The 27,907-nt window shown below is 57.2% G+C and overlaps 2 protein-coding genes across 5 annotated transcripts; one reads left to right on the top strand and one right to left on the bottom strand.

Annotated features, from left to right (window-relative positions):
• Window positions 1–18: 18 nt before the first annotated feature.
• On the top strand, window positions 19–10,430 carry CHADL (chondroadherin like). 2 transcript variants are annotated; one of them, XM_054582432.1, is made up of 6 exons: window positions 19–26; window positions 1,438–1,606; window positions 2,141–3,835; window positions 4,353–4,519; window positions 5,190–5,376; window positions 10,257–10,430. In XM_054582432.1, the coding sequence occupies exons 1-6, from the start codon at window positions 19–21 to the stop codon at window positions 10,281–10,283; spliced, it is 2,253 nt and encodes a 750-aa protein (XP_054438407.1). In that variant the 3' UTR covers window positions 10,284–10,430. The 2 variants fall into 2 exon arrangements, with proteins under 2 accessions (XP_054438407.1, XP_054438406.1); XM_054582431.1 differs by lacking the exon at window positions 19–26 and having other exon boundaries at window positions 1,388–1,606.
• L3MBTL2 (L3MBTL histone methyl-lysine binding protein 2) lies at window positions 9,087–26,900 on the bottom strand. 3 transcript variants are annotated; one of them, XM_054582433.1, is made up of 17 exons: window positions 26,798–26,900; window positions 24,409–24,649; window positions 23,081–23,214; window positions 21,013–21,136; window positions 20,099–20,178; window positions 18,365–18,482; window positions 17,768–17,902; window positions 17,394–17,482; window positions 14,044–14,275; window positions 13,605–13,681; window positions 13,337–13,441; window positions 12,450–12,597; window positions 12,261–12,343; window positions 11,770–12,004; window positions 11,247–11,312; window positions 10,330–10,446; window positions 9,087–9,903 (listed from the first exon to the last, which is right to left on the bottom strand). In XM_054582433.1, the coding sequence occupies exons 1-17, from the start codon at window positions 26,819–26,821 to the stop codon at window positions 9,791–9,793; spliced, it is 2,121 nt and encodes a 706-aa protein (XP_054438408.1). In that variant the 5' UTR covers window positions 26,822–26,900; the 3' UTR covers window positions 9,087–9,790. The 3 variants fall into 3 exon arrangements, with proteins under 3 accessions (XP_054438408.1, XP_054438409.1, XP_054438410.1); XM_054582434.1 differs by lacking the exon at window positions 26,798–26,900 and adding an exon at window positions 25,636–25,706; XM_054582435.1 differs by having other exon boundaries at window positions 9,786–9,903; window positions 11,865–12,004.
• Between the last annotated feature and the right edge of the window lie 1,007 nt (window positions 26,901–27,907).

The following is a 27,907-nucleotide window of genomic DNA, read 5'->3' as shown; positions in this document are numbered from 1 at the left end:
CGGGCCCTGCGAGGTGGCATGGAGGGGTGAGTCTTTGGGCCCTGGGGTGGGGGCAGCGGACCGGAGAAGCTGAGCGGCTGAAGTGAACCCCTGCCCCTCTCTGGGCCTCTGGGATCTGCTTGGGCAGCGATTCTCCCAGGGTCTGCTGGGGGCGGGCTCTCCGGGAGCCGGTGAGGGGAATGCGGCAGCTCCCCTGGCTAGTCCCCTGGGGGCTTGTCTGAGAACTCGCTGTATGCTTGTCCCTCAGGGACCTGTCCCCTCCTCCCAGGCTCCCTCCCTGGCCCGCCCTGAGCCTGGCCTCCCCACAGACTGGGAGATATCACCATCCCCAAGGCCAGGGCCGGACCCTGGGACCCCAGGGAGACTGAAAAACAGGCGGTGACAAAGCAGTGGTGGAAATGGGGGAGACTTGGGGTGAGGGCCCAGCCCAGGGATCAGAAGAGGCTGCTCGGAGGCCCTGACTGAGCTGAAAACTGCAGAAAGAGCTGGGCGCGCAAGGCGTCGCAGGCGGCGAGGGGCCAAGCGCTGACCCCGCAGAGCCTGAGCCGGGGCTTCCCCCCGCAGGCAGCGCTGAGGAGCTGGAGGGCTTCGGCGGGGGTGTCAGGGCCCAGCTGCATTTTGGAAAGTTCCCTCCGGGGGCTGGTGATGCGTGGAGCAGTCAGGAGGCCAGGAGACCGTGTGGCAGCGGTTGGCCCCCCAGAGCAACAGGCAGTGGCCGAAGCTGTGACTGTAGGGGGTCCAGCTGGGCGGTGGGTGGGCGGTGGGTGGGCGGTGGGTGGGGGGTGCCCAGACGGGTGGACGGGCAGGTAAGCGGGTAGACCCTGCCCAGTGCTCAGCCCCAAGCCCAGACCCTCAGTTCCCGATCCCAGTCCTGGCCAGCTGGGGGCACTAAGATGGAGGAAGGACAACAGGGGAAGAAACGGGGAGAAGAGGGCCGAGCCACCGGCTCACCTGTCAGCGTGGCTCTGACCAGCCACTAAGGCTCCGCAGGGCTCTCGGATCCCACACCGCCTTGTCCCCCAAGTCTTACCCCATGACTAGGGCCAGGCCTAGGCCCTCCTCTCTGGCTGCCAGGCTGTCTTCTCGAGGTGGGTGCTGCTTCTGGAGGACCGGCCACTTCTCCCTCTGCCACCAGCCTCACACCGGGTGGTCCAAGCCTCCACCTCCCCCTGGACCAGCAGCCTCACCACAGCCTGGGCACAGATGGAACCCCGCTTAGCAAGGCCTCCCTGGGTGGACAGCCAAAGGGATGTGCCACTCTAAGGTTGCCTCTCTAAAACGGGGCTAACAATGGGACGTCTGCTGCATGTGGGGGGGTGGGGAGGCTCGGAGAAATGACCCCTTCTATGGGGCCAAAGGACCAGAGTGTGGGCTCAGTGAGTGGACAATGTGGGACCCCTGCTCCTGTGAGCAACGGCCTCTCCCTCTCTCTCCCAGGGCCCAAAGTGTCTCTCTGGTCCTGCTGCTTTTTCTGCTGCTCCCACTGGGTCCACCTTGGCATGCAGCCGCCCAACGCTGCCCGCAGACCTGCGTCTGTGACAACTCCAGGCGACATGTGGTCTGCCGGCACCAGAACCTCACTGAGGTGCCCAGCGCTATTCCCGAGGTCAGCAGGGCAAGGGGGCGGGGAGGGCAGCCGGAGGAGCCTAGGCTGGCACGGGAGGAGCTGCCACTGCCTGGCTGGGCAGAGACCTTGGAAAGTAATGGTTCCTCTCTGAGCCTCAGTCTTCACGTCTGTCAAATGGGAATGACAACAACCAACAACAGGGAGACAAGCTATTTAAAACCCTCTGTGATTGGCACCAGAAGGTGACCTATAGATAAATATTGAATTAAGTGTAGATACCATGGCAGGGGACTGGGGATATATTGGGGGAAGATGTGATCTCAGCCCTGTGGAGTCAAGAACCAGCGGGTAAGGGAGGAAGTCAACAGGCAGTAGCAATTTAGTGTGAAAAGTGCCAGAGTTGGGGATGCCCAGGTGCTAGAGAGGATGGCTTCCAGGAAGAGGTGTCAGGGAGCAGGATGAAGAGAATGAGAGAAAGATGACGCGAAGCGTGTCTCAGGTGAGGGGACTTTGCTGGGAGCACAGGCCATAGGACTTGCAAAGCTCAGTCTCCGCTCCCCTCTCCCCGCCCAGCTGACCCAGCGGCTGGACCTCCAGGGCAACATGCTGAAGGAGATCGCTCCAGCTGCCTTCCAGGACCTGCCTTATCTGACCCACTTGGACCTGCGGCACTGCCAGGTGGAGCTGGTAGCTGAGGGGGCCTTCCGTGGCCTGGGCCGCCTGCTCTTCCTCAACCTGGCCTCCAACCGCCTGAGTGCACTGCCCCAGGAGGCGCTGGATGGGCTGGGCTCCCTGCGGCGGCTGGAGCTGGAGGGGAACATGCTGGAGGAGCTGCGGCCTGGGACGTTTGGGGCGCTGGGTGCACTGGCCACACTCAACCTGGCCCACAATGCCCTGGTCTACCTGCCCCCCATGGCCTTCCAGGGGCTGGTGCGCACCCGTTGGCTGCAGCTGTCCCACAATGCGCTCAGTGTGCTGGCCCCTGAGGCCCTGGCTGGCCTGCCTGCTCTGCGTCGTCTCAGCCTGCAGCACAATGAACTGCAGGCCCTGCCCGGGCAGGCCTTGTCCCAGGCCCGCAGCCTGGCCCGTCTTGAGCTGGGCCACAACCCATTCACCTACGCGGGGGAGGAGGACGAGCTGGCGCTGCCCAGTCTGCGGGAGCTGATGCTGGACCACGGGGCCCTGCAGGCCCTGGACCCCAAGGCCTTCGCCCACTGTCCGCGCCTGCACACCCTGGACCTCCGCGGAAACCAGCTGGACACTCTGCCGCCGTTGCAGGGCCCTGGGCAGCTGCGCCAGCTGCAGCTGCAGGGAAACCCGCTGTGGTGTGGGTGCCAGGCCCGGCCGCTGCTTGAGTGGTTGGCACGCGCACGCGTGCGCTCGGATGGCGCGTGCAGGGGGCCCCGCCGCCTGCAAGGCGAGGCCCTGGACGCCCTGCGGCCCTCAGATCTGCGCTGCCCGGGAGACCCAGCAGAGGATGAGGAAGGGGAGCCAGCGGCTGCAAGGCCCCGTGCCCCTCCTGGCGCTCTCAGGGAGGAGGATGGGGAGGCCCGGCCCTGCCCGAGCGCCTGTGTGTGTGCCTCCGAGTCGCGGCACAGCAGCTGTGAGCGCCAAGGCCTGCAGGCTGTGCCCCGTGGCTTCCCCAATGACACCCAGCTCCTGGACCTGAGGCAGAACCACTTCCCCTTGGTGCCCCGGGCAGCCTTCCTGGGCCTGAGTCACCTGGTGTCGCTGCACCTGCAGCACTGCAACATTGTGGAGCTGGAGGCGGGCGCTCTGGCGGGGCTGGGCGGTCTGCTCTACCTCTACCTCTCAGACAACCAGCTCGCAGGCCTCAGCGCTGCTGCCCTGGAAGGGGCCCCTCACCTTGGCTACCTGTACCTGGAGCGCAACCGCTTCCTGCAGGTGCCCAGCGCCGCCCTGCGTGCCCTGCCTCGTCTCTTCGCCCTGCACCTGCAGGGTAATGCAGTGGACCACCTGGCACCTGGGGACCTGGCGGGCTTGCAGGCCTTGCGCTGGCTCTATTTGAGTGGGAACCGTATCACCCAGGTGTCCCCCGGGGCACTGGGCCCAGCTCCGGAGCTAGAGAAGCTGCACCTTGACAGGAACCAGCTGCGAGAGGTGCCCACTGGGGCCTTGGAGGGGCTGCCTGCCCTCCTGGAGCTGCAACTCTCGGGCAACCCGCTTGGGGCCCTGCGGGATGGGGCCTTCCAGCCTGTGGGCCGGTCACTGCAGCACCTCTTCCTGAACAGCAGTGGCCTGGAGCAGGTGGGCACAGGAGGGGCGCGGGGCGGCAGCATGGCCCTACGCGGTGAGCATTCGCTCAACCACCACTGCCAAACCTGCAGTGCCAGACCCGGGGCTGGGCAAGGGGACCCTGAGATAAGCCACACTACGCCTGCCCGCAGGGGACTCAGGTGTGGGTGAGGGCAGGTGGAATCCCGCGCCGCACAGAGAGGTCTGCCAGGGAGGCACGGAGGAGGGAGGACGTGGGTCCACGGTGTCACCTACTGTAGTACACTTTGAGGGCACGGCTGGAACCCCCAGAGGTTTTGCCATTATTGTAGGGGGTGGTTCGAGCAAAGCGGGAAGAACCATGAACCAGGGGTCCAGGTGACTTGCAGAGGGCAACTGCTTTGGCATCAGATGAACCTATATTTCCACCCCAGCACTGCCCTTCCTGCCTGGCCACCTTTGGGTCCCCACTTCCCTTCTGCTAGGCGGGCATGGGCCTCCTTTCCTGGCCTGACAAGCGCTCACGCCTGGGCCTGGCACCTCCTTGCAGATCTCTCCCGGGGCCTTCTCGGGCCTGGGGCCCCGGCTGCTGAGCCTGTACCTGCAGAAGAACCAGCTGCAGGCCCTGCCCGCCCTGCCCGGCCTCAGCCAGCTGGAGCTGGTCGACCTCGGCGGCAATCCCTTCCGCTGTGACTGCCAGCTGCTCCCGCTTCACAGGTGAGCGCCTCCCCCTGGACCCCCAGCCAGGGGCCCATCGGCTGCAGTCAAGCCCCCACCGTCTCCCCAGGGCACCGTGTCTGCCCAGCTGAGCTTTTGGGGTAGGGTCCTGCCAGCGCCAGCTGCCCTTCCTGGGGAGCCAGTGTGCACAGGCTTGGGCCGGGCTTCTCTGAGCCTTAAGTCCCTCATCCACAGAGTGGTAATGAGACCCGCCGAGCCCAGTGGGGTTGGACCTAATCAATATTCATGGGCATGTCACATAATTACATGAGAAAACATCGAGCTGAAATCCAGCTCTGTCTGCCTATCTGACTTGGGCCATGTGACTTCTTTGTGCCGGTTCCTCTTCTGTAAAGGGGACGACAGTAATCATGTCCATCTCGTGGTGGTGGCTTGTTAAGAGTTACATTGAATTAGTTATACATATAGATTGGCCTGACCGGTGCCTGGGTCATCAGCCTTCTGTAGCTGTTTATCATTATGACTATCCCCTTGTTACAGGGAAGGGCTGTGAGGTTGGAAGTGGCTTGCTCAGGGTCACAACTGGTCAGCGGCCGAACCAGGATTCCATTCTCATGCACAAGGCCCCGCTGCCCCAAATTCTCCAGGACCTCTGCCCTCTCCCCAGGAAAGCTCAGCACCGTGGGTTCCCTGAACTCCCTCTCCTCAGGTGGCTTGCTGGGCTGAACCTGCGCGTGGGAGCCACCTGTGCCGCCCCTCCCAGCGCCCGTGGCCGGGGGGTGAAGGCTGCAGTTGCACTCTTTGAAGACTGTCCGGGCTGGGCTGCCAGGAAGGCCAAGCGGACGCCCAGTGCCAGGAGAACCCACACGAAGGGCAGACGGTGGGGCGCAGACAAGGTTGGTCATGGGGCATGTGCGGGGAGGCCTGGGCACGTGGCTCTGGTCCCAAAGCTGCCGCTGTGGCAGGGCTCTGGCTTCTCTTGGTCTGTCTCATGTGGCTCTCAATCTGGGCACTGACCCCGTTGCTCCCATTCAGCAACGCCCTCCTCCTCACCTCATCTGCCTCTGGGCTGGGCCCAGGGTGGTCTGTAACAACTATTTCATGTTATTTCAACCTGAGGGACAGTGACCTTTCCGCTAAGCCACAGCATACTGGACCCAATGCGCTCAGGAAATCAATCCCGCTGTTACCGTAATTGCTGCATCGCTGTTGATTGAACCATTTCCCACCCTGACCTCGAGGGCTTGGCTCAGCCCTGGCGCGGGCAGAGTGGCCGTGCCAGGGCCTCTGCTGCTTCTCAGCCAGCGGTTGGACTCCCTCCGCATCAGCCTATCACCCTCGGATGTTACGGTCACCATCCCGACTAATACACTCCCACTTGATAGCTCAGCTGCAGCAAAGCGTCGCAGCGCATCAGAGGAGAGTGGGATGAGGGCACCTCTCCACATGGGAGCCGTGCTGTGTGGGGACAGCACGTGGTTGGGGGGGCCTCAGGGGAGCAGCCAGTTCTTAGAGGGAACATGAGAACAGAACAAGGGGGCACTGGGAAGGGGGAGAAGAGGACCTGCATTTTGAAAATTTGGGGTGCCTGGGGACCATGAGATGGCGCATTAGTTCCCTGAGGCTGCCGGAACGAAGGACCAGCTGGGTGCCCTGACCGTGCAGCTGCTCTGGAGGTTAGAAGTCGGAAGTCAAGGCAGAGCCACATCCCTCTGATGGCTCTAGAGGAGGGTCCTTCCTGCCCATTCCTGCTTCTGGTGGCTGCAGATGTTCCTCGCCTGTGGTAGTGCGATTCCAGTCTCAGTCCTTAGATAGTATTTCCTTGTGTCTTTTTTTTTTTTTTTTTAAAGATTTTGTTTACTTTTTTAGAGAGGGGAAAGGAGAAAGACAGGGAGAGAAACAGATTGGCTGCCTCTTGCACATCCCCAACTGGGGACCTGGCCCGAAACCCAGGCATGAGCCCTGACCGGGAATTGAGCTAGCAACCCTTCAGTTCACAGGCCCATGCTCAATCCACTGAGCCACACCAGCCAGGACCCTCCTTGTGTCTTTACATCACCTTCTCACTACATCCTTGTGTCCAAATTCCCTCTTTTTATTAGAAGAGTCATACTGGATTAGGGTCCACCCTAATGACCTCATTTGAACTTGTTACCTCTGTGAAGACTGTTTTTCTAAATAAGGTCTCACTCTGAGATCTTTGGAGGGACAGAATTCAACCCACACAGCGTTCCTTGTGGGGTAGGCTGGGACTGAGGAAGGAACCCCTAAAAAGATCCCAAGCTGAAGGTGAGCAATTCTGCCTTAGAAGCAATACCTGGAACTTAATGACAACAGCAGTGTGGGTGTCAGGGGACACTCATGTGGCACCAGCTTGCTGCCAGGCCTTGTGCTGACCAATAGCACCAGGGCTCTGTCCCTGTGTCGGTCCTGGGAGCCCATGGAGCAGACCTGATGGGTCCACCTCCAGGCCAGGGTTTAGTTCAGAGGGAAGCCCCCCACGCATGCCCCCCTGCCCCCGTATGGTGGCTGCCACAAGAATTGGGACACCGAAGACCATCCCACCCAGCCACCCTTTCTGGACATGAAGAGATTCCCCGCAAGGCCAGGCGTGGAGTTTTATGTTTTTCGTCTTTGTCAAAAGCGGCAGTTCACTCCCGGGAACACTAAGGAATTGCAGGACAAGGGCCCCGAGCCCTGCCGGATGTCCTGGGCGGGGGTGCCGCCCTTGCTGGAGGCAGGGGCCAGGCCACAGTCCCCTCTCCTTCAAAGCCTGACCTCTAGCTGGGTGTCCAGCACGCGGAAGATGCTTAAAAATGCTGCGTGAATGGATAAATGCAAAGCACCGGCAGTGTGGCCATCAGCCAGGGTCTGACCCCTCTGCTGTCATTTCAGCAGCCAAGCTACTGATCTTAATGAGACTTTCTTTTCCTCGTCTGTGAAATGAAGCTGTGCACCTCGCAGGCCTACTGTGCAGACGATGTAAGCTGTGTGCACGAACCTGGGCCCGTCGTAAACAGCCATCCCCTCACTTCCCAGTCTCTCAAGCAGAGCCATGGGGCTGCCCTGGGTGACAGGAAAGGGGTGAGGAGCGTGTCCCCAGCCCACAGCCCCGCTGCCGCAGACCACCCAAGGGAGTCGGGGCACAGGCCCATTCCATGCCCGGAGTGACATCCCAGAGGCCCACATTCGCCCCTACGACAAATCAAATTAATCTTTAGGCCCCAGTAATACGGCCATTGCGTACACTTCCATGCCACACACACCCACTGTGCCAGGGCCTGCGGGCAGGGCACAGGCTCGGCCTTGGGAGAACTTGGAGTCAGGGGAGAGGAGTGGCAGAGATAAAGATATGCTGCTTGCTGTGGAGACCAGTGCTCAGGAGACAACAAGCGACATTTTTTCATTATTCTCTCCATGTGTGAACTCCACAATTGTCATTATGAGGCGGCATATCAGAATACACTGCTGTAAGGAACAAAAATCCAACAAATCGCATTTATTGTCTCATTGTCTGGGCGGCCAGCCCAGGGCTTAAGAGGCAGCTAAACCTGTGCTCTGGCTCTGCCATTGGAATCATGGGGCCTCTGTGCCCACGGCACCCGTAGCCGACATGTCTTCATTCAAGAAGGAACTAAAAGCCAAAATGCCACACCAGCCAGTTTTCCCAGAAGTCCTTCAGTCAGAACTGGGCCCCTATTTGCAAGGGAATCGTTTTTATGGGCGCATCACCCTCCGCGAAAGCAGGGCCCCGTGAGCAGGCCAAGGGGCCCGAGTGCACACGCCCTGGGTGCTGATGCCACAGGCCGGCCCCCACCCTGGTCTGGGGTGGGCGGTGTGTGACAGACAGACACAGCTGTCCCTGTTTTTGGTCTTCACTGCGTTCCTCATCTAGTCACTTTTTGGAGAATTTGGGCTGCACCGACAGGCTGCTTTCCGCACCACGTGGGGCTGCCTCGCGCCTCCAGCAAAGGAGACCAGGCCAAGTTCTCTCGAAACTGACTCAAAATTGGCTCCCCTTGGCCTGGACACCCCATCCCTGGGATGACGCTGAATAGCCCAGACCCTGAGCAAACCACACCCACGTGGCAAGCACAGGCCTTGGTGGCCCGAGGGCCAGCACCGCTTCGGGGGAGCCAGAGGCCCGCCCACCCGGCAGCACGGTCCTCGGTTCTCTGCCCTGGAGCCTGGAGGGGAGGAAGGGGCCCAGGAGACAGCTTCCGCCTTAGGTTCCAGAAAGAGGAGTCAATGGAGACAGGACTGATCAGAAAGGAGACAGTCTCAAAGGAGTCTGGGAAAAACAAAAGCTGTAGTTTGGGCAAACACTATGTGAACTGGAATATAATTTCAGAGGAGCAGGGAAAAACCTGCAGGAAGGAGTTAGGATTTGGACGGGAAAGGAGAGGGAGCCAGAAGTGCGTCCCGTTACCTCCTCCTCAGGTGGGGGCTCCATCACAGCCGGGCCACGCCCCCCTTTCACACCTGCTGTCCACACCGGCCCTGTCCATCCCCAACTCTCCCCACGGGGCATGGGGCTGGTGTGGGCTTCCCCACCCTCGGCCCCTGCGAGCCCCCAATCCAGGGAGCAGACACCCCCTGTTCCACTGGTCCTTTCAGAACTGGGGGTCAGTGCTCCTGCCAATAGCGGAAACATGTCAAGACCACCTCACAAGTCACCAAACCGACATCCTGGCTACTGCTTCTCAGCTGCCTGCCAGAGATGGGTGTTGCCATGGGGTTCCCCAACCTCCCTAGGGCGCTAGGAGGACCAGAGTACCAACCTGGGGGGCCAGATAGGCCACGTGGTTATGTTTAGAGACAGAGGCTGCACCTAGTACACCGTTCACCATCAATTGCAGGGTGGGGGGCGGTGACTGTCTCCCCCTCAAGAGCTGCTGCAGGCCTTTATTTATGTGACTCGTTTGGGCACCCATATACGCACGCGCGCACACACGTGCGTGCACACACATTTCACCACCTTGTCTTGCAGCGCGACTGGGTGATAACCTCCCGCCCCCGGCAACTGAGGGGCACCGCAGGCGTGGAGGGAGGCTACCAGGAGGGCAGGCTTCAGAAACTAGCTGGAGAGGGAGCCACTCAGAGACCAGTCCCAGGCACTAGGCCTTGCCAAAGAGGGCGGCGGTCACAGGGTGGGTCAAAGGAGACACTGGCTGGTCCTTCAGTGCCAGGGACCCTCAGCACCAGGCTGAATTTATGCAAAAAGGCTCAGCCTCCAAGTTAAAGTGGGTGGCGGTGATAGAGGAGCCCTGGGCTGGCTTCCTGGGTGGCCAGGATGGCGGCAGGGACGACTCAGTCGTCCGTCTCCTGTTTGATGTTCTCAAGGGAAACGGGCAGCTCTGGACTCGGGGCCTTGTCAGGCGTGGCCGCATCCACATGCTCTTCCTTCACGCGCACAGCGATGACTGAGGAGGGTGGTCGTGGGGGGAGGGGGAGAGAGAGAGATGCTGCATGTAACTCTGGGAAGGGTAGGGCTCAGGACCTGGGGAAGGGATTTTGCTTCCTGCAGATGGGGGCGTCTGGCTGAGGTGGGGAGAAGGCCTGGCCCCGTCACGTGCCGGCCACGTAGGCTGTGCCAGAGCCACCGCCCCGCCCGCTAAGCACAGGAGGTGGGGGCAGATGTGGCGAGGCTGGAGCTGCTCTGCTCCCCAGATCTGGGGGTGGGTGTTTGGAAGCTCTCCAGGCCCCGGGGTCTGAGAATGGCTGCCTGGTGCCCAGAAAACTCCCTTCCATTCTGACTGTACTTTTCTGTGCCCAGGTGGGGAAGGAGCGGGGCCGCCTGTGAGCCCTGGAGCGGGCTGGCCCTGCCACGCCCTGCCGGGGGCTCTTACTCTCATCAGGAACAGGCCCCGGGGAGATCTTCTCTGTGGCCTTCGGATCCTCGTCCAGGAGGGGCTTCTTGGACCCCTGTCTCAGGGGCCGGGTCTTGGTCGGTGGTATTCTTTTCCCTTTGAATAAAATGGAATTAAATCCAGCGTTAGGGTTATATTCACGTGAGGCTTGAAGGTTGGGTCTCACCCAGCAGCTGGGCAACAGGGCGGAGGGGATGGTACCAATGCGGGGAACTGGCTCGAACCTCCGACACTGGCCCCAGGGCCCCGCAGCCCAACGCTCAGAACACTCCATACCCTCCCACGGCCCTGCCCCTGCCCAGGGACCCCGTCCGTTTGCCCTCTGTCCCTCTTCGGGTCATCCGCTTCTCTGCGTGGTGCCAGGTCAAGGAGACTGCCTCACCGCCACCAGCCCAGACAGCTTTGCCTCCTTCACTCCCTGCCCCCTTCAACCTGATGTCCCCTGAGCTAAGCCCGTGCTGGACTCGGGACCTGTGGGGAGTGGAGCCCCCGCCCAGGGAAGCGGCCCTGAAGCTCCCCGGCTGCCCATGTTCCCACGCTCAGGTGGGCAGGAGGGCGGCCTGGCGGCCTTGGGGAGCGGCTCGCTTCCTCCGGCGCCTCCGACTGTCACGGCCGGCAGCTGCGCGCTGCAGGGGGGCCGCGACCCCTTCCCTTCTCTCTCTCAAGCACGACCTGTTTCCTCCTCGGCATCCCGACCACTGCCACAGACTGAAGACGCCCTGTTACGTCAGCCCTGGCCTCTGAAGTCAGGAAGACGGCCCGTGGGGCCACGGGGCAAAGGAGGAGATGGAGCGACCATCATCGCTCCCTAAGTGACGACTCCCAGGCTCTGCTTCCAGGGACACAGGCCCAGCTGCCGCCCACACCAGCCCAGGCTGCTTTAGGGCGCCACTTACTTTTCTTTCCAAACTGTTTCTTTTTCTTCTTTGTGGCCTCTTTGGCCTTCAGAGGTGCGGTGGGCTCTGTTGTTGAAAGACAAGGACAAGAGGTGAGGAGAGGTTCTGAGAGGACATGGGGCAGAGGCACACCCCGAGACCCCTGCCCACCCTCGCTGGCCTCCCTTACACACGGGACACCCCAAGACGGAAAGTTAAAGTTGGGCAATGAGAATGGGGGAGGGGTCGGGGGAGGGACTGGAGAACAGCTGTCCCTTCCCACCCTCGTCACCAGGGCTGCTCCGAGGGACCTGGGTAGTTTACCTGGGTGCATAAGGGCACGAGCATATGACAGAGTGGGCAAGATCAAGGAAGGAGCTCTGCAGGCCAGAGGGAAAGGGAGACAGAGAAGTCAGGAGCAAGGGTGGTCCAGGAGACTTCTCGATCTCATGCCAAAGAATGAGGTGGGCACGGGGCATGGGGAATGGTCGACAAGAAGGAAAAAGGAAAGTCGAGAGCCCCTTCGGGCTTCAAGAACCCAGACCTGTGGCCACGGGTGGCTGGAGCTGGTAGCCGGTGAGCTCACACCAGCCGACAGGGTAGATGTCCGGGGACTCACAGTCCACCCACTGGTCATACTCGCTGTCCCAGCCATCGAAGTGGATGCTGAGGAGCCGATGCACCACCCGCTTCACCGTGGCCACGCAGATGAGCCGGGGTTCCATCAGGTCCACGGCCTCCAGCTTCATGCCCACCTTGAAGCCATGGTTGGGGCAGTCCTGGGGGGCCGGAAGAAGGCAGTGACCAAGCCAGCCAGCTCCCCGGCCCAGAGGGGCAGGACTGGGGGTGGGGGCAGGGCTGAGAGTGCCTGTGGGGTGTCCCTCGGCCCCTTGGTCCCACGGCCCGCTGTGCCTATGCCAGGGCGGGGGCTCCTCCCTGGAAGTGGCTGATCGCAGCCGGAGAGACTCCCTGACAGCGGGCAGTGCCAGTTGAGGCCGCCCTGGGCACCCCCCACCCCGTTCCCAGTCTCCTCACCATGTTGAACAGTCTCGATGGAGCTGCTTTGGACTTGGTCTTCTCCAAGTAGGCGTCCCAGTTGAAAGTGTGTGTCTCATACCCTGGAGGAGCAGAAGGCTCAGATGCAGAGGGAGGAGGGAGGCGGGGGAGTGCAGGAAGGAGCGCACTGCCAAAGGGGTGCCAGCAGCTTGCTCGGGCCGCTCCTACCTTTTGGGGGTGTGAGCTCAATGTCATTCTTTTGGCAGAAGGTGGCTGGGAAGATAGCGTGGGAGGAGGCATGGTAGCAGAACCAGTCAGAGCCATCTGTGGAGGACCCACCGTCCACAGAGATCATCAGGTAGCCATCCAGGAGGACCTAGGGGGTGGTTGGACAGGGGCGGGGCAGACACAGAACACGGTGTCATGAGCTGCCCCCGCCCCGGGCACGGTGGCTGTGGAGGGGATGCGAGGCCACGGAGCCCATTGGAGCTGGGTGTCAGCTTGCCCGCGCTGCTGCTCCCGAGCTCTCTGCACTTCTGTGACCGTGCTTGTGAGATTAATGACCACCCCTGCTGGCCAGCAACCTGTGCCCACAGAAGGAACTGGGTCTGTCTTTCTGCCGCTGTGCTCTCAGGGGCGAGCACACGGACCCTGCCTGGGGGAGATGGGCCGGATGGACAGACCAGCAGCTCTCCCACGAGGCTGGGGTTGTTTGCTCCTGAGGCTGCCCCAGTAACGGAGGAGGTCCACAGCAAAGTCAGTCCTGCTGTGGCTCTCGGCTAGGCCAGCGCCCAAAGGAGGTGGCGGGTGGCGGTGGCGGGGAGGGCCCCAGGGAGGTGAAAAGGTAGGGCCTACACCTGACACAAGAGCAGGCTTGGCCCAGGTGGCTGAGCGGTAAACACCTGCCCGAGGCACGCCCTGGACCTGACGTGAAGGCAGATGTTGAGCAGGGAGCAGGTGAGCCCCCTGCTCACAAAATCAGGGTACTCCGGAGGCAGGCAGCCCCAGGGATGTGCGGTGGCCAGAGGAGGCGGGCTCTACCCCCTCCTTCTCCCTCCCCCTCCCCCTAGAAAGCTGTACCCGAGGTCCAGGGTGGGGGCCAGCCACCAGCTCACCTTGCAGATGGTCGCCACGCAGATGTTGCCCAGATTCAGGGGGTCAATGGCCTCCAGCTTCATCCCCTCCTCAAACCAACCGCCTTCTGTGTAGACAGCTCGAACCTTGAAGGAATGGGACAGTTGGGGACGCTGGGCCTGCCCAAGTAAAGGGCTGGGGAGCAGGCATCGCCTGCCAGAGGCCTGGAAGGAACCGGGGAGGGACAGGCTCCCAGGGCCTGGGATGGGCCCGTGCTCAAGGGGAGAAGTGCCCAAGGGCGTGCCTCACCTTCTTGAACAGGTAAGGGACGGCATCACAGTAGATTTTCCGGAAGGTGGGATGGTGGGCCATGTCGCTGCGCCTCTCTTTTGGGAAGATGGCAGAGGGAGCGAGGGAAGAGAAGGGAGTTGCAGGCTGCCAACAGGGTCACCCCCCTCCAGAAACATGGGCGCTGCCCGGCATATGCTCTAATCTGCACCTTAGCCCCCGCCCCACCTAGACCAGGAGACCAAAAACATCAGGCGCTCCCTGTAGGAACCATTCAGACCTAAGACCCAGGTTCCTCCCATGTGACAAGGGAGAAGATGAGGCCTTACAAGCTCAGCGACCTTAGCCAAGTCACTCGGTCCCTCTGGACCTCAGCCCTGCCAGTGGCAGGGCACAGAGGACCACCTTCGCGCAGAACGCTGTCGCGGGGTACAGGGGTGCCGCCTGGGGCTCTGCTAACCTGACAGCTTGATGCCGTGGCCGACACGCCGTGACCAGCCCACTGGATGGATCAGAGGGCTCCACATGTGGCACCAGAAGTCGTCGTCACTGTCGCCGTCCTCATAGAGGAGCCGTAGGCGACCCCCGATTACCGTGTCCACCACGGCCATGCGGGTCCGTGACACTTGGGACTTGTCCACCACCTCCAGCCGCATGCCCTGCCGAAAGGGGTACTTCATGCTCTCCACCATCTGCAACACCAGAACACAGGCCCGCCGTGGGCGCGCGGCTCTCCCAAAGCCTCGCTGTTCCCACCCCTGCAAGTAACCCCAGCAGCAGGGGAGCAGGGGAGGCGGGGCGGGGCCACCCCAGGCACTCAGCCAGGAAGTGAGCCCGCTGGTCCCCGCAGGCTCCACCCTGGCCTCAAAGCCCTCAGGATGGTCTGGAGAGAAAGCACACAGCGTGCAAAGTGCACACCAAAACACCAGTGAGCCCACCTGACAGGAGTTACAAAACCTTTCTCGGACTAAGGAAATGGGGCCTGGGGAGGCCGACTGCCTTGCCCAGGGTCACACTCTCGTGAGTCTCGGAGCTGAGCCCTGAATCTGGTCCCAGTCTCCAGCCTTGTGCTCTTCAAGGGGTGTGCGCTCTGACCCAACAGGTATCCCATACTCCCCTCTCCCTTCCAGCCCCTGCTGACGGCACACGCAGGCCTCCTGTCCCGAGAACAGCATCCCTTGGCTTCCATACACCTCGTTCCAGCTCTGGCCTCATGGGGCTGTGGCTCTGGATGACTCCTCTAACACCTAAGTAGCAACGCCCACCCTCACACAGCGAAGGACAGGGACGCAAAAAGGCCCATGAACCGCTCTAGAGAGCCCTGATGGCGGGCATGCGCGAGGGGGTAGGAGCTCCTTTGCTGCGACTTTGGTGAAGACCCTCACAATGCGCTCCGCAGGGCATTCCCAGGCCTGGGGCACTGCTGGCTCAGAGAGAGCCAGCCCGGCCGTGGCAAGGTGGGGGCTGAGCTGTGTTATTTTACGTCGCATGAGAAAAGGGGTGTCTCAGAGGTCACAACACAGCCACCAGGAGGAGCTGACTCAGTCCTTCACCACAGACCCCCGCCCTCCACTCAGGGCTGGAATCACCGCCCCAACGCCGGCTGCCTGGCCTGCCCACTGAGGAGAGGGAGGGAGGGAGGCAGGGCGAGGCCTGGCTTGCGGTACATCTGGGCTGCCCCCACCTAGCCTCTCCCGACACACCCCTTCCCTCTGCACCCACCGGCGCAGCCCAGGACCCACAGCACTCACTGCCCCTCAGCCGGAACACGCGCTCTAAGGAGAGAGGCTAGGTTCGGCCTGACTCCCGCCTACATTCTCAGCCCGAGCACAGAGCTAGGCATCGAGTCAGTGGTCAGTTAATGATTTTTCTCAACAATGAACAAACACAGGTGGCCTTGGCTGATGGCTCATTAATTCAAAATATTTTACTAAGCACTAACCATACTGCAGGCATCAAAGGGCACGTTTGACGTTTCCTCCACAAACTCCACAACCTTACCCTCCCCAGCCCGAATCTTCACAGGCAGCTGCTTCTGTGTCCCCTCCAGCGTGCACTACACAGCTGGGTAAGCGACAGACAGTAAACGCACGCCCGCTGACTGGTTCACATGGAATCCCATCCTGCTACCCAGAATCAAACTCTTTTTATTTTAGGCAGAAGAGAGGCCACCCTGACACCCACAGTGGCCTGCACTGCCATGGTCACCTGCCGCATCTTAAAGACAAGGGCCAGCTGAGAAAGAGTAAACAGATCGTCTTCAACGGCAAATCTGTCAACTCTGCAAGGGACTATGGGAAATAGAGGAGGAAAAAAGCTTCCAGTTTTGTTGGAAAGAGAATATGGAAAGATAATTTAACAACATACAGAGAGATAAAGAGCAAAGGAGTGGTACCTACGGAGTTCCAATAAGGGAAAGATCATTTCTACTTAGGAAAAAAAGGTCTGAGGATGCTTTGAGTGCCTGAAACGACCCCTGCGGAAGGCCAGCTCCCCGCCAGCAGAGGCCATGGCGGCCTCCTTCGCACCTGGTGTCTGGTGCCTTGGAGAGGTGGCCCCACCTTCCACTCCGCCCTTGTTTTCCAGCGCTGGCTTCCATGCCATCCACAACCTAACCATCAAGGTCGAATTCAAATGCCACTTTCTCCACGAAGCCTTCCTTGGCACCTGCTCGTCCTGAGCAGGTTCAATTTCGTATCCCGGCGGCACCAGCCCAGCCCAGCCTCCCTTGCACACCGCTGTGACCCCGGCAACACAGGAACCGCGCCTGTGAGCCTCCTCGTGAGGAGACCTGGGTTCGGCCCAGGCACCTGGCGGCCGGGGGGTGGGCCCCCAGCAGATGTGACAGACAGAATGGGAGCGACGACGTCTTCACTGTGTGCCCTTGAGAGTCCTTTGAATTTTACCACGTGTGTGACTTTTTATGTAAAAAAACTAAATTTTTTAAAAATATTTTTTTTATTTACAGAGAGGAGGAGGGAGAAAGAGACGGAGAGAAACAGCAATGTGTGGTTGCTTCTCATGTGCTCCCCACTGGGGACCTGGGCTGCAACCCAGGCATGTGCCCTGACTGGGAATTGAACCGGCGACCCTTTGGTTCGCAGGCTGGCACTCAATCCACTGAGCCGCACCAGCCAGGGCAGAACTAAATAGATTTTAAAAATTAAAATTAAACGTCACACACATGATTCTGAAGCACACCCCTGATTCAGAACCAAGGCTACTTTGTAATTATTCATGTGCATGACTTCGTTTCCTTTGCTGGACTGGAGAGCCATGGATGGCAGGGTCTGTGTTCCCACAGTGCCTTTCACATGAGTCCTTAATAAAATCTACTGAATGAACACTCCTGAAGAATGCTGTAAGCAACGGGAGGGGTCTGGAGGAGCAAAGAGCAGATGCCACAGTGTGGTCGATGTGGCTGGCTCAGGCTCTGGGTGGGGAGGGGCCGACATCAGGCTGGGAAGGCAGCAGGAGCCGCCGCCCTCCCTGGAGAAACACGGAGCCGCTACAGATTGTTAACCACGGAGTCATAGGAAGAATGATCCAATGAGCGGTGGGAAGCACATAAACTAGGCAGGAGCCCTGGTCAGGTAGATCAGTGGGTCAGAGTGTCGTCCCGATACCCCAAGGTTGCGGGTTCAATCGCCAGTCAGGGCACATACAAGAGTCAACCAATAAATGCATAAATAAGAACAACAAAAATCAATGTGTTTCGCTCTCTCTCCCCCTTCCTCTCTCTCTAAAAACTCTTTTTTTAAATGGAAGGAAGGAGATCACTCAGGAGACCCGAAGGGCCCACTGCCAGACCTTGATATGGAAATCCACAGGGAGCGTCCTGGAGCCCACCAACCGTGCCATGAGGTAGCCCTTCCAGTCGGTGAATTTGGCATGGATGGCTGCGAGACAGAAGATTCCTGGTTACACGCTGACAACACTCCCATGGACAGAGGGCGCCGGAGCCGCCTCAGAGGTCAGCAGAGGAGACAGGGCAACTTATTTCTGCCTTTTCTGGCCAGCAGGCACCTCATCCCATAGAACCGGCCTCTATGACCAGAGCTGCCATCGGGCCTCTGGGCTGGAGGAGGCAAGCAGGTTCTGCTCCGGCCTAACCTCAGACGGGGATGGGCCTTCTCCCAGGGGCCCCGCAGAAACCAGCACAGGGAGCCTTCCTATCAACTCACTGCGCGGGGGCACCAGGATCTTGCTGTTGATGGCGCACCAGCCGATGGGGTGGACATCCACGGTCCCCAGGTTGCACCAGAAGTCGTGGCTGGCATCGTTTTCAAAGCCCTCATACCGGAGCAGTACTCGGTACCCTGGAAGGCGGAAACGCGCCAGTGAGGGCGGGTGGGACAGGGGGAGGTGTGCCCCTAGGCCTGCCTCCTCCTCCAGCCTCGCCCGGGCCTCCGCGGCCCACTCCAGAACCCCTTCCAGGAACTGTGGTCTCTGCTGTCCCCAGAGTCACGGCCAAAACGAACCCATGCCACTTACTTGGAAAGTGGCAATGGCATAGTGAGATTTAAGTTTCTATAGCCTGACTGTCCCTGGAATAAACTTAAAAAATGGGAGCGTCCATACTCATCAAGCTCTGTGGTCCCTCTAAGGTAGGCAAGGTGGAGTTGCAAGGAGCCAGGAGCTCCAGTACGTGGGGTTTTTGCTTTTGTTTTTTAAAATGGAGCCAAGCTCTACCTACAGCGCGGCCCACCCATCTGGAGAGGCCTCTCTCCGGACCCTGACGCTGCGGACCCTGACGCTGCGTTCGCCGGGGGAACGCCCACCTGCGGCCTGGATGACGGAGGCGATCCAGTACACCCGGCTGGGGAGCACAGCGTCACTGTTGAGCACCTCCACCTTCATCCCCTTCATCACATCCTCCCACTGGTCATAGAGCGGGACCTGGGTGGGGACGAGGGAAACAGTGAGCCGCCTGGGCTGGCAGAGAGGAGTGCTGGCCCCGGAGCGTCCTGAGTCACCGCGGCCTTCGCTTTCTCACACCGCTCACTGGGTGCAGAACGCCAGGCACGGGACGAGGATGAAGAGAAAAGCAAGATGTGCCTGCTGTCCTTGAAGAGCAGAGTCAGGGAACGGAGCCAGCTGGGCAGGGGCGAAGGTCAGAGATGCAGAGTCAGACGGCCCTGACTGCTCATTACCAGGACCAGCTCCCGCGGTGGCGTCCCGAGCACATCCCAGCTGAGCCAGCCCGCGGGCCACTCGACAGTCGCTAGTGCTCATCACGTGCCCAATATCCCTCCTTCCATCGTCACTCAAACCTGGGCGGTAAGGACCACGCTGCCCTGGCCTCCGCCATCACCCCGCCGGCGCTCACAGGGCCCCCACCCACACGTTACTCCTGGCACGTTCTGCCTCCACCTCTCCGTCTGGTCCCCTCCTCCTCTTACAAATGCCCCAACAGTAATGGACCAGTTTTTGGGTGCCCTCCCAATAACTAATCCTCACTGCGCTGCCAATGGCACTTTGATTCTCCTTCATGGAAATTCACCTTTTCTTCACTTTCAGCCCTAGATTGAGACAGGGTATCCTGTCCCCTCCCCCTGGCCATAGAGATCGGGTCCATCAGAGGGCCTAGAAGGGGTCATGGTGCCCAGGCACAAGGGTGGGCCTCGCACAGAGCACACGCAGCAGGTGTGCCGAAGAAAATGCAAGTGCGATGGCATCCACCCTGCAGTGAAAATGCCAATGCTGGGAGTGTGGAGACGTCAGGGCGACCAAGAGGTTCCCCAGCTGGGGAAGGTGTCTGCACCTTCACCGGGAATGCAGAGAGGAGGAGAGCTGGGGCCCAGGTTTTCACTGCCCAGGGCACCCCGCAGAGGTCAGCAGCAGCTCGGAAAGGGGAGGCTAGGAGAGGGGGTTACTCCGGTGGGAGGGTTCTCAGAATAAAAGAGGCCTCCTGGTGGATTTCCTGGCTGTTTTGAAATTGGCTTGAAAGACAAAACCAGGCTGCTGCCCTAGGCCTCTCTCCTTGCCTGCAGACCACAGCAGGTGACAGGTGCTGCAGCTTCGGTGCCCGCTCCCAGGCCAGCCCTCAGGGCCTCGCCCTTCCAGTGTCTCTCAGTGACGAGGGGTCCGGGAGGTACCCATGTCGGCCTCCTTGGGGTCCAGGGGCCCAGGGTAGTTCAGAAGCTCCGAGCTTTCAAAGGAAATGTGAAAAATGAGGAAGAGAGGAGGAAAGGGTTTCAGGTTTGGCTCTCAGGCACAACCAGCCTGAGGTTCCATTATGTAAATAACAAAGCCCGGATCTGGGGGGCGGGCAGAGGGAGCACAGTGCTCAAGAGCCCTCAGTGAGGGCTGGCAAGAGGACTTTTGAAAAGAAAGAGAACAGAAAGGTAAACAGGAGCAGCATAGCCGGGCTTCGACCACCCAGATCCCACCACTGCTCTCTCTGGGAGCTAACGTCGTGTCTGGCTTGGAACAATGCTCGTGGGGCAGCTGGGGGAATGGGTGGGGAGCACCCAGGTCCCTGCTCTCCCTCCCTTCACCTCCAGGGCACTCACGTGTTTAAAACAGCTGACAGGAGCAGCCTTGTAGCTGTGATCCTTCAGGAACTTGCCCCAGTCGAAACCCAAGACCAGTGCTGCAGAGAAGAAAGAAGGGGCGAACAGATGCAGGCTGGGAGCCCAGGCAGCAGCCACTCTGGGACCCTGGCCCCCCGAGGAGCCTGGAGAAGCAGGCCCTTCCCCACCACAGTGGCATCTCAATCCCCAGTGCATGGGGAGGACACCTGTCCCCATACCTGCTCCACTAGTGGCCATCAGGGCCTTATCCAAAGGCTGCCAGACTCTCAGAACCAGAGGAAACATTCAGAAGGAAATGTCTGACCCCCACCCCCAAAAAAGCAGAAATTGAGGGGCCCTTGACCTTAAATCCCTCAGACCTCCCCGACCTTTCCATGGCCACAGCTGACCTAAATGGGTGGGAGGTCACCCACGTAGGCCCCTCCAAGTCTCCTGCCTGCGGAGGGCCTCGATTTCAGTCAGAAACTCAGACCACTTAGAGCAGAGCTGCTTTGTGCCTTACTTAATTCGCTCAGAAATTGCCACACAAACTCAGGAAGAGTTTCCTTTTCTTGTTCCACCACCTCTCTCCCTACTAAATCTGGTTTTCCACTGCCCCCGGGAAACAAAAAGCATAGGGCAAAAATCAATGCACAGCAACAGAGGCTAACTGTTGGCTTCTGGATTATCAGTAGGGGTCCCACCTTCTCAGGGGGACTGAAGGGATTTTTCTGGGGTCCTCTCCCCAGTACCTCCCAGGTGAAGACGATGCCACCCCAATCCGCAGGAAGCCTGGGTCAGGGCGCTTCCTGGCCCGCCCTCGCCCCAGCTCGCTCCCAGGGAGGGGCATCCCAGTCCTGGCACCCCACCCCCGCCCGCAGCAGCCTCCCGAGCACAGTCCTCGGCCCACTTACCATCTTGCCCTGTCGGTGTCCCGTCTGCCAGCTGTCCTGTCCCTTGTGAGTGCAGGAAGGCTCCAATTTTGGCAGACCAGGCTGCTTTGTGCAGGACTTTGGCTTTCTTGGTAGGTGGTTTTCCCTGAAGGGACGAGAGGGTGTGTGTAGCCTAGTGGCCGAGAACCTGGCTCTGGGTTTGGACTGCCTAGGTATAAATCTTGGCATGGGCCCAGTTACTTAAACCCTTTGGGGCTTCACTTCTTCATTGTAAATCAAGGTGCTACTGGTAACAACACTTAGCGCAGAGGGTGGCTGCAAGGATGGGAGTTACTCGCAGAGTCTGACGCTGAGTAAGGGCTGAGCTATTGTTCACTGGGGAGGGACTTGTGGGGAGGCGGCCGGTGACAGAGCAGGAGGGCAGAGAGGGACACCTGTTCATCTTTTAAACCTCTGCCTCCTCCAGGCACCCTTTCCCAGTGGCTTGAACACTCAGCCCTTACTTACCCCTGCACTTCTACAGATTTATGGCAGAGAATGGGTTCCAGTGGCATCTGTGAACTGAACCAGGTGACATTCTGTGCACACGTGAATGTTCTGGACAGGGTCCCTGGCTTTCATCGGGTGCCCAAAGGGATCCTCTCCCACAGTTGAAGGACACCGACCTGGCCTGTAATTTGTAACTTAAACACTAACCAGAAAGGTCTGGAGGATTTATTGTGGAGACCAGTGAAGTAGAAATGTGGGTTTTGAACCCACAAAGACTGGGGGGTCAAATCCTAGCTCTTCAATTTCATATGTACCTTTGAGCAAGTTGCTAAAATCTTTGACTCTTTAAACTAGGAATTTTTAAAATTCACTTTTTAGTGATGATTGGTTAGGCTGAGAGTGCCAAGCCCTTAGTAAGCACCCCCAAACTGTAGCTATGAACAATGTTATCAGCTCGCTGAAGGAGGATTTTTCTATGCCTTGACTACAACCCACAAAATGAGGGAAACAACAGTAACTGTCTCATGAAGATGAGACAGTGGGTGAAGTCCTGAGCAGAAGGCCAGGCTCCTGGACTCTGGATAAGCATCAGCGCCGCGGGCCTCGGGCCGCGCCACGCACCAGGGCCGCCTGCGGAGCTCTTCACAGCCCTTGCCCAGGCCTCACTGCGTCCCAGTTAAGTCAGAATCTTTGGGAATAAGACCCAAGCATCAGTATTTCTAAAACCTTCCAGACAATCCCAACGTGCAGTCAAGTCTGAGAACCACACCTGCACAGCGGCCACGGCTACCATGAGACAAGGCAGGGCCAGGCCCTGAGAGAGCGTCCAGCCTCACCCTGCTGCCGGTGCCCTGTGGAGCCGCCGGGGTAAGTCTTCGTCCTTGCTGGGCCCCAGCATGCTTATCAATTAATGTATGGGTCAGACAACACCTCAGCACCCTTCCACGCTAAAAGTCCTATGAACGTTCATTGGTCGGAGCGGTGTCCTGTACACCAAGAAGGTTGCAGGTTTGATCCCCGGTTGGTGAGGGCATGTACGGGAGGCAATGGATTAATGTTTCTCTTTCTCCTTTCCTCTCTAAAACCAATACACATATCCTTGGATGAGGATTAAAGTAAATGTTTAAATAAATAAATTAAATTCTATGAATGTCAATAATTAGAGACCGATGAGACTTTCTGGGCAGCTGCCGATGACATGGAGTCAGAGACAAGGCATCAACTGTCTAAACCCCTGTGGCTGATAAACTCGTGGCTGGTTCCCAGCTTCCTTTCGGAACATTTGAAAAAGTGTGGTACAAGGACCAAGGGTGTCAGACTCCCAAGACGCTCTTGCTTAAAACTTATTGAACACATCAGATTCTGAGGGGCGAGGGCAGGAACTGAAGCTCAGGAATCTGCAATTTAATGAGCTCCATAAATAGATTCCTCTGCTTTCTAAAATCTGAGATCATAATAAATACCAGGAAATTTACAACCTTGGATGGATACACGCAAGGTCCTTCCCAAGCCCTCCTGGCCCCTTGCCATCGGTTAGTTGGTTGCTCCTGTCTCAGTGCCCCGGGCCCCAGGAAGGGTGTCCCAAGTGACTGCCTCTCACCTGTAATCTAGCCAAGATACTGGCTTTCTTGGAGTTGGAGGAGTAGCTCCTGGAACAGGAGACACTGCAGAATCTCTTGGTCTTGGAGAAGAAGGCTTCCCTTGTACCCACGATACCACACATCTCACAGACAGCTGGGAAGAGAACTTGGCACATGACTCACCTGACACGGTCACCCCACATCAAACAAAATGATGGGCCCGTCAAAACCTGGGAACTGCATTAACCAGGTAAATCCTGAATTCCTGAATCTATTCTGCCTAAGATAAGCTGCTTAGCATCTCTTGGCTATGTGTCAACAGCAGGGCTAAGGAAAATCCACGAGGAAACGTGAGCATTGGAAAGTTTGCCAAGAGGAAAATGAGAAGCAAAAAGTGCCCAAGTCATTTAACTTCTATGGGTCTATTTCCTTCTCATCTACAAAGAGACTGAATAAGATCAGTGTTTCAACCCTGAGTTCACATTAGAATCACTTGGGGAGCTTTTAAAAATGCCCAAGCCAGAGATTCTAACGTGCAGCCAGGATAGAGAACCCCTGGACCAGATGGTCTCTATTGGGTCTTTCTATTTGTAAAGTTCTAAGGTTCTAATTGAACAATTAGAAGAAGACAGAAGGGAGAAAGGTAAAAGAAAGGTGAGAGAGGAAGGGGAGAGGATGAATAGAAAGGAAATAAGATTCAACTGGCAAAGAGTCTTAGATAATTTTTCTAAATGGTTCCGGCACCCTGCAACAGCAGTGTCCTCGCAGACCGTCTAGCCTGCCTTCACAGGCAGCGCGCACGCTGGAGACCTTGGCACTGGCCCAGCAGCTGCCCCAGCATCACATCCTGAAGCCAGCTGGCTTCCAGAGATTCCATGGGGGTTCTGCCCACCCCCACCCTAACCCTCTTACCCATGGGTCACTTCATTATGTATTTCCCTCCCTGTCACTTCCAACCCCCAAACTATTTCTTGTCACTTCTCGCGGGGTAATCAGAATACTTTAGGTGTCCTATCTTCTCAACATCCGGGTTTCCACTGGTTATTCACAGAAATGTAAAAGTAGCACTGTGTTAAATGAGCAGCATCTAATATGTGCTGTGAATAAAACTAGTCGTATGAAAGAATGAATGAAATCACAATCTGAAATCAGACTGCAGCAGAGGAAATGACCCTGGGGCATACTCGCGATGCTTCTGTCTGTCTAAGAGGTCCTCAGACATCTGATCCCTTACATTTAAGATCAAACAGCCCGTGACACCTAGACACCTCTGCCCACATGGCCTACCTCCCCGCTTCCCCCTTAGCCTCCTGACACCTCCCCACCCTCAAGGACATTCTGAAGGCACCTGGCTCGGAACCACTGCCGTCCAAGGAGCGAGGAGTCCCAGGGCTGAGCAAATGCAGAGGGGAGGTGGGCAGCTCCCCCGCTTCCCGCTCCTCATTCTCTGCTTCACTTGACTCCTCGAGATAGGAGCTGCTTTCACTGCCCGCACTGCTGTTGTAACTCCGGAAACTGTCATAGCCACCGAAGAGCTCCAGGTCGTCATCTTCCTCTTCTCCCTCCATTGGTTCTGAAGAGGGAATCTCCTAGTGCAAGAAAGAATGACACAAACCAGGCAGGAATTGTGGTTGGCTTAGTGTATGGGAAAGGCGGCTGCAGAGCTGCCATCAGCTCCCTTTCTAGCTCTTGGTCAGGTCAACACTTTTGGGCAAAACGGCAGGGAGACTCAATGGCCCTTTGCAAACACCGGAATCGTTATTCTTGTTCATACACGTCTCAACCAAAATTCAACAGAATGGCTTAACAAAACACGGAGAACATGTTTTAGGAACAAGCTCCTTCTGTGGATTTGTAAGTGATGATATTTTAACATTGTTCAAATAGAATACAATGATATGAAAATATCCTAAGTGCCTCATGAAGGCTTTCTGGAAAAGATGCACACAGTTGGCCCTCTGTATCAATGGGTTCCACATCTGCAGAAAGAAAATATCAGTATATGGCAGGATATGCGTGGGTTATATGCAAATATTATGCTATACTATATAAGGGACTTGAGCAGCTACAGACTTTAGTGTCATGGGCGGGTCCTGGAAACAATCCCCCACAAATAGAGCCAACGGTACAAGCACACCTCGTTTATTGCACTTTGCTTAATTACACTTCACAGATACTGCAATTTTTACTAAGCTCTACCAGCAAGATTGCAACTCGCTTTATTGTGGTGGTCTGGAACTGAACTCATTAGAAACTCATTCTTCCCCTTTCAGCATAGGTACACCAAAATAACCTCAACCCCAAAACAATTTATGTTAGAGAAGAGTTAATTTGGGACCGAAACTGACGTAAAAAGGATTTGGAAGGCGGAAGACACACTGGTTGTAGCATATGGGTATGAACCACAGTTAGGGGCTTAGCCCTAACTAGATGGGGGTCCTAGGGCAAGTCATTTAACCTCTCTGGGGCTCAAGTGTCTCATCTATAAAATAATAAAAATATTTGGCTCACAGAATGCGAGATGTAAAAGAGATAAATCTAACGTTCTAACGTATGTAAACGTTTATAAATCTACCTAGCAGTAGTAGAAAAGGTGGGAAGAGTTCGGGCTCCAGGCCAGGGCTCAAATACCATCTCTAGTTTTTACCAGCTGTAGGATCTGCAACAAGTCCATCTTTCAGTGCCTCAGTTTCCCCATTTGTAAATAGGAATAATACCACCTATTTCATAGGCTTTTTTTGGGGGGCGGGGTAAGGGTTAATACAGGTGAAGCACTGGGAACTATGACTGGCACATAGTAAGAGTTCAGTAAATGTTGGCGATTATTACCGGTTAAAAGCAGAACATTGCAAACAGGTTTGTTTGAATCCTGGCTCTGCGTGCCCTGGTGCAAGACAGCTACCCTTGCTGCTCTCAGCTCTCATCGGTGCAACAGAGATAATGACAAGCCTTCTTTAGAAGACTGTTAGGAAGACTGAGATGTGCAAAGCCTAGATCTGTTTCCAGCAGCGACAGCATTAAAAGTGTGAACTATTATTCTTATTTTCTACATTATTATTACTCTCCTTTACCACTGTAGAATTTTTGAGCTATTCCACTTTATATTTACAACTACACATGCACACGTGCCAGAAAGGAAACTGAATTCAAACGCAAGGTGGCCAGAAGCCAAATGACTAAAGAGTAAGTGGGTTCCAGGTTGAGGTCGAGTGGGAAAAGCCTAACAGGTCAAGCCTGGGAGACCTGCTGGCCTTAACGCCCGCCTCCTGCGCTTCACAGCCGGGTGAGCCTCCTGCAGAGTCTCATCACCTGGCTAAGCCTCAGCTACTTTAACCATAAAAACGAAACTGGGAGATAATGCACGTGAACGCTCTAGACACGGAGTGTTTATTAAACTTTAATCTCCCTTCACGTGACACCAGGATGTGACAGGCCTCACAATCCCTAAAGAACACGACCACGCGACAGGAAGGACGAAAAAGATTCGAGAGCTCTCAGATCTCCAACTGAGCTCCCCTCCCCCAGACCAGGGAGACTGTTCCGCCTTCACCTTCTCGCTAGTCGTCGGCCCCAGCACTATCGGCCCCAAGGCAACACCAGTCGCGCCCGGCCCACCTCAGCCTCAGTTTATCCATCCCTCCACCCTAAAGACGTCTCTAAAAGGCCTAAAGAAGGGTCTCGAGCGCTCGGTCCTCGGAGTTCCCTTTCCCAGACCCCGTAGGTCCTCCCCATCTCACCTCCACTACCCTGGGCTTCTCCATGAGACCTAACACAATTTCTTCAAGCAGTCACCAAGTGCAGGAAGCCATATTGGCTTCGCCGCTTTCTCCGAGGGCGCTCATTGGCCACTTTCCAGAGCCACAAGCCAATCACAATTCAGAACAGAGGAAAAAGCCGGTACCGTCCTCGCCTGCGTCCCTCCTATTCTGGGGGCGGGGGAGCCGCCAGCCTTGCGGGATTTGTAGTTCCCCTGTCGCTGGGTGTGGAGGGGGCGTTACTATAGCGACGGGAAAACTCCCAGGGTACTGGTCTTGCAGGGGCTCCTGCAGGCGGGTTTTATTTTGTATTTTATTTTATTTTTTATTTTTAATAGTTCATTTTTATTGTATTTTCTCTTACCATTTGCACCCCTCCTGCACGCAGTTTTCATCTAAGACAACCTTTTCCGCGACACCCAAATCCCACTCAGCATTAAATCAATTATTGAGTACCTGCAATCGTCAGGTACTGTTCCAGGCCTCAGGAATAACCTCGCATTCTTCCTGATTAGAAATTTAAGGTGCTCTTGGGCCCGGATGCCTGGCAGAGAGATTCATTTTCAATTTAGGTAGAAACTGGAATATTTTTGTGCCCAATCTATAAATGGCCCAGTTGTTTGAAATCATACAACTCTAGCCCTACATCACCATCTCCCAAATAAAAACCTCAAGTATGAGGCTCTCTGCTTCATTCCGTTTGGATTTCCCACAATCTCCTCACCTGCTCCAGTTTCTAGGTGCTGTCATGGAGCTCTAGGAACATCTCAAATCAGGTGACATCCATCCATCCCTTAAAGATGAGGAAAGAGTGGGTCTTTGGGTTTAGGGTTTCCAAGATCACATTGGATTGCATTGGAATTAGTCCAAATTCTTTCCCTACGTTATGCTGTGCTCTGATTAATTAATTGAAAATCTGAACGTACCGTAGTAAGTAAAGGCTGAATATTTGTTAAAATATATTTCAATATTTGAGGTTCACCTCATAGATGTGACAGTCTTCCTTGAACTCTTTCCTTCAACCTTTTCAACCTTCAACCCCATATCCATGCTATTAACAAGTACTGTTGATTCTTCTACCTCTAAAATATA

The sequence above is a fragment of the Pteronotus mesoamericanus genome, unplaced genomic scaffold (genome assembly GCF_021234165.1).
Source record: "Pteronotus mesoamericanus isolate MK-2021 breed Mesoamerican mustached bat unplaced genomic scaffold, CSHL_Meso_final contig_702, whole genome shotgun sequence".
Lineage (NCBI taxonomy): Eukaryota > Metazoa > Chordata > Mammalia > Chiroptera > Mormoopidae > Pteronotus > Pteronotus mesoamericanus.
The sequence above is the reverse complement of the archived record's forward strand: the minus strand, read 5'-3'. Positions and strand labels throughout refer to the sequence as shown.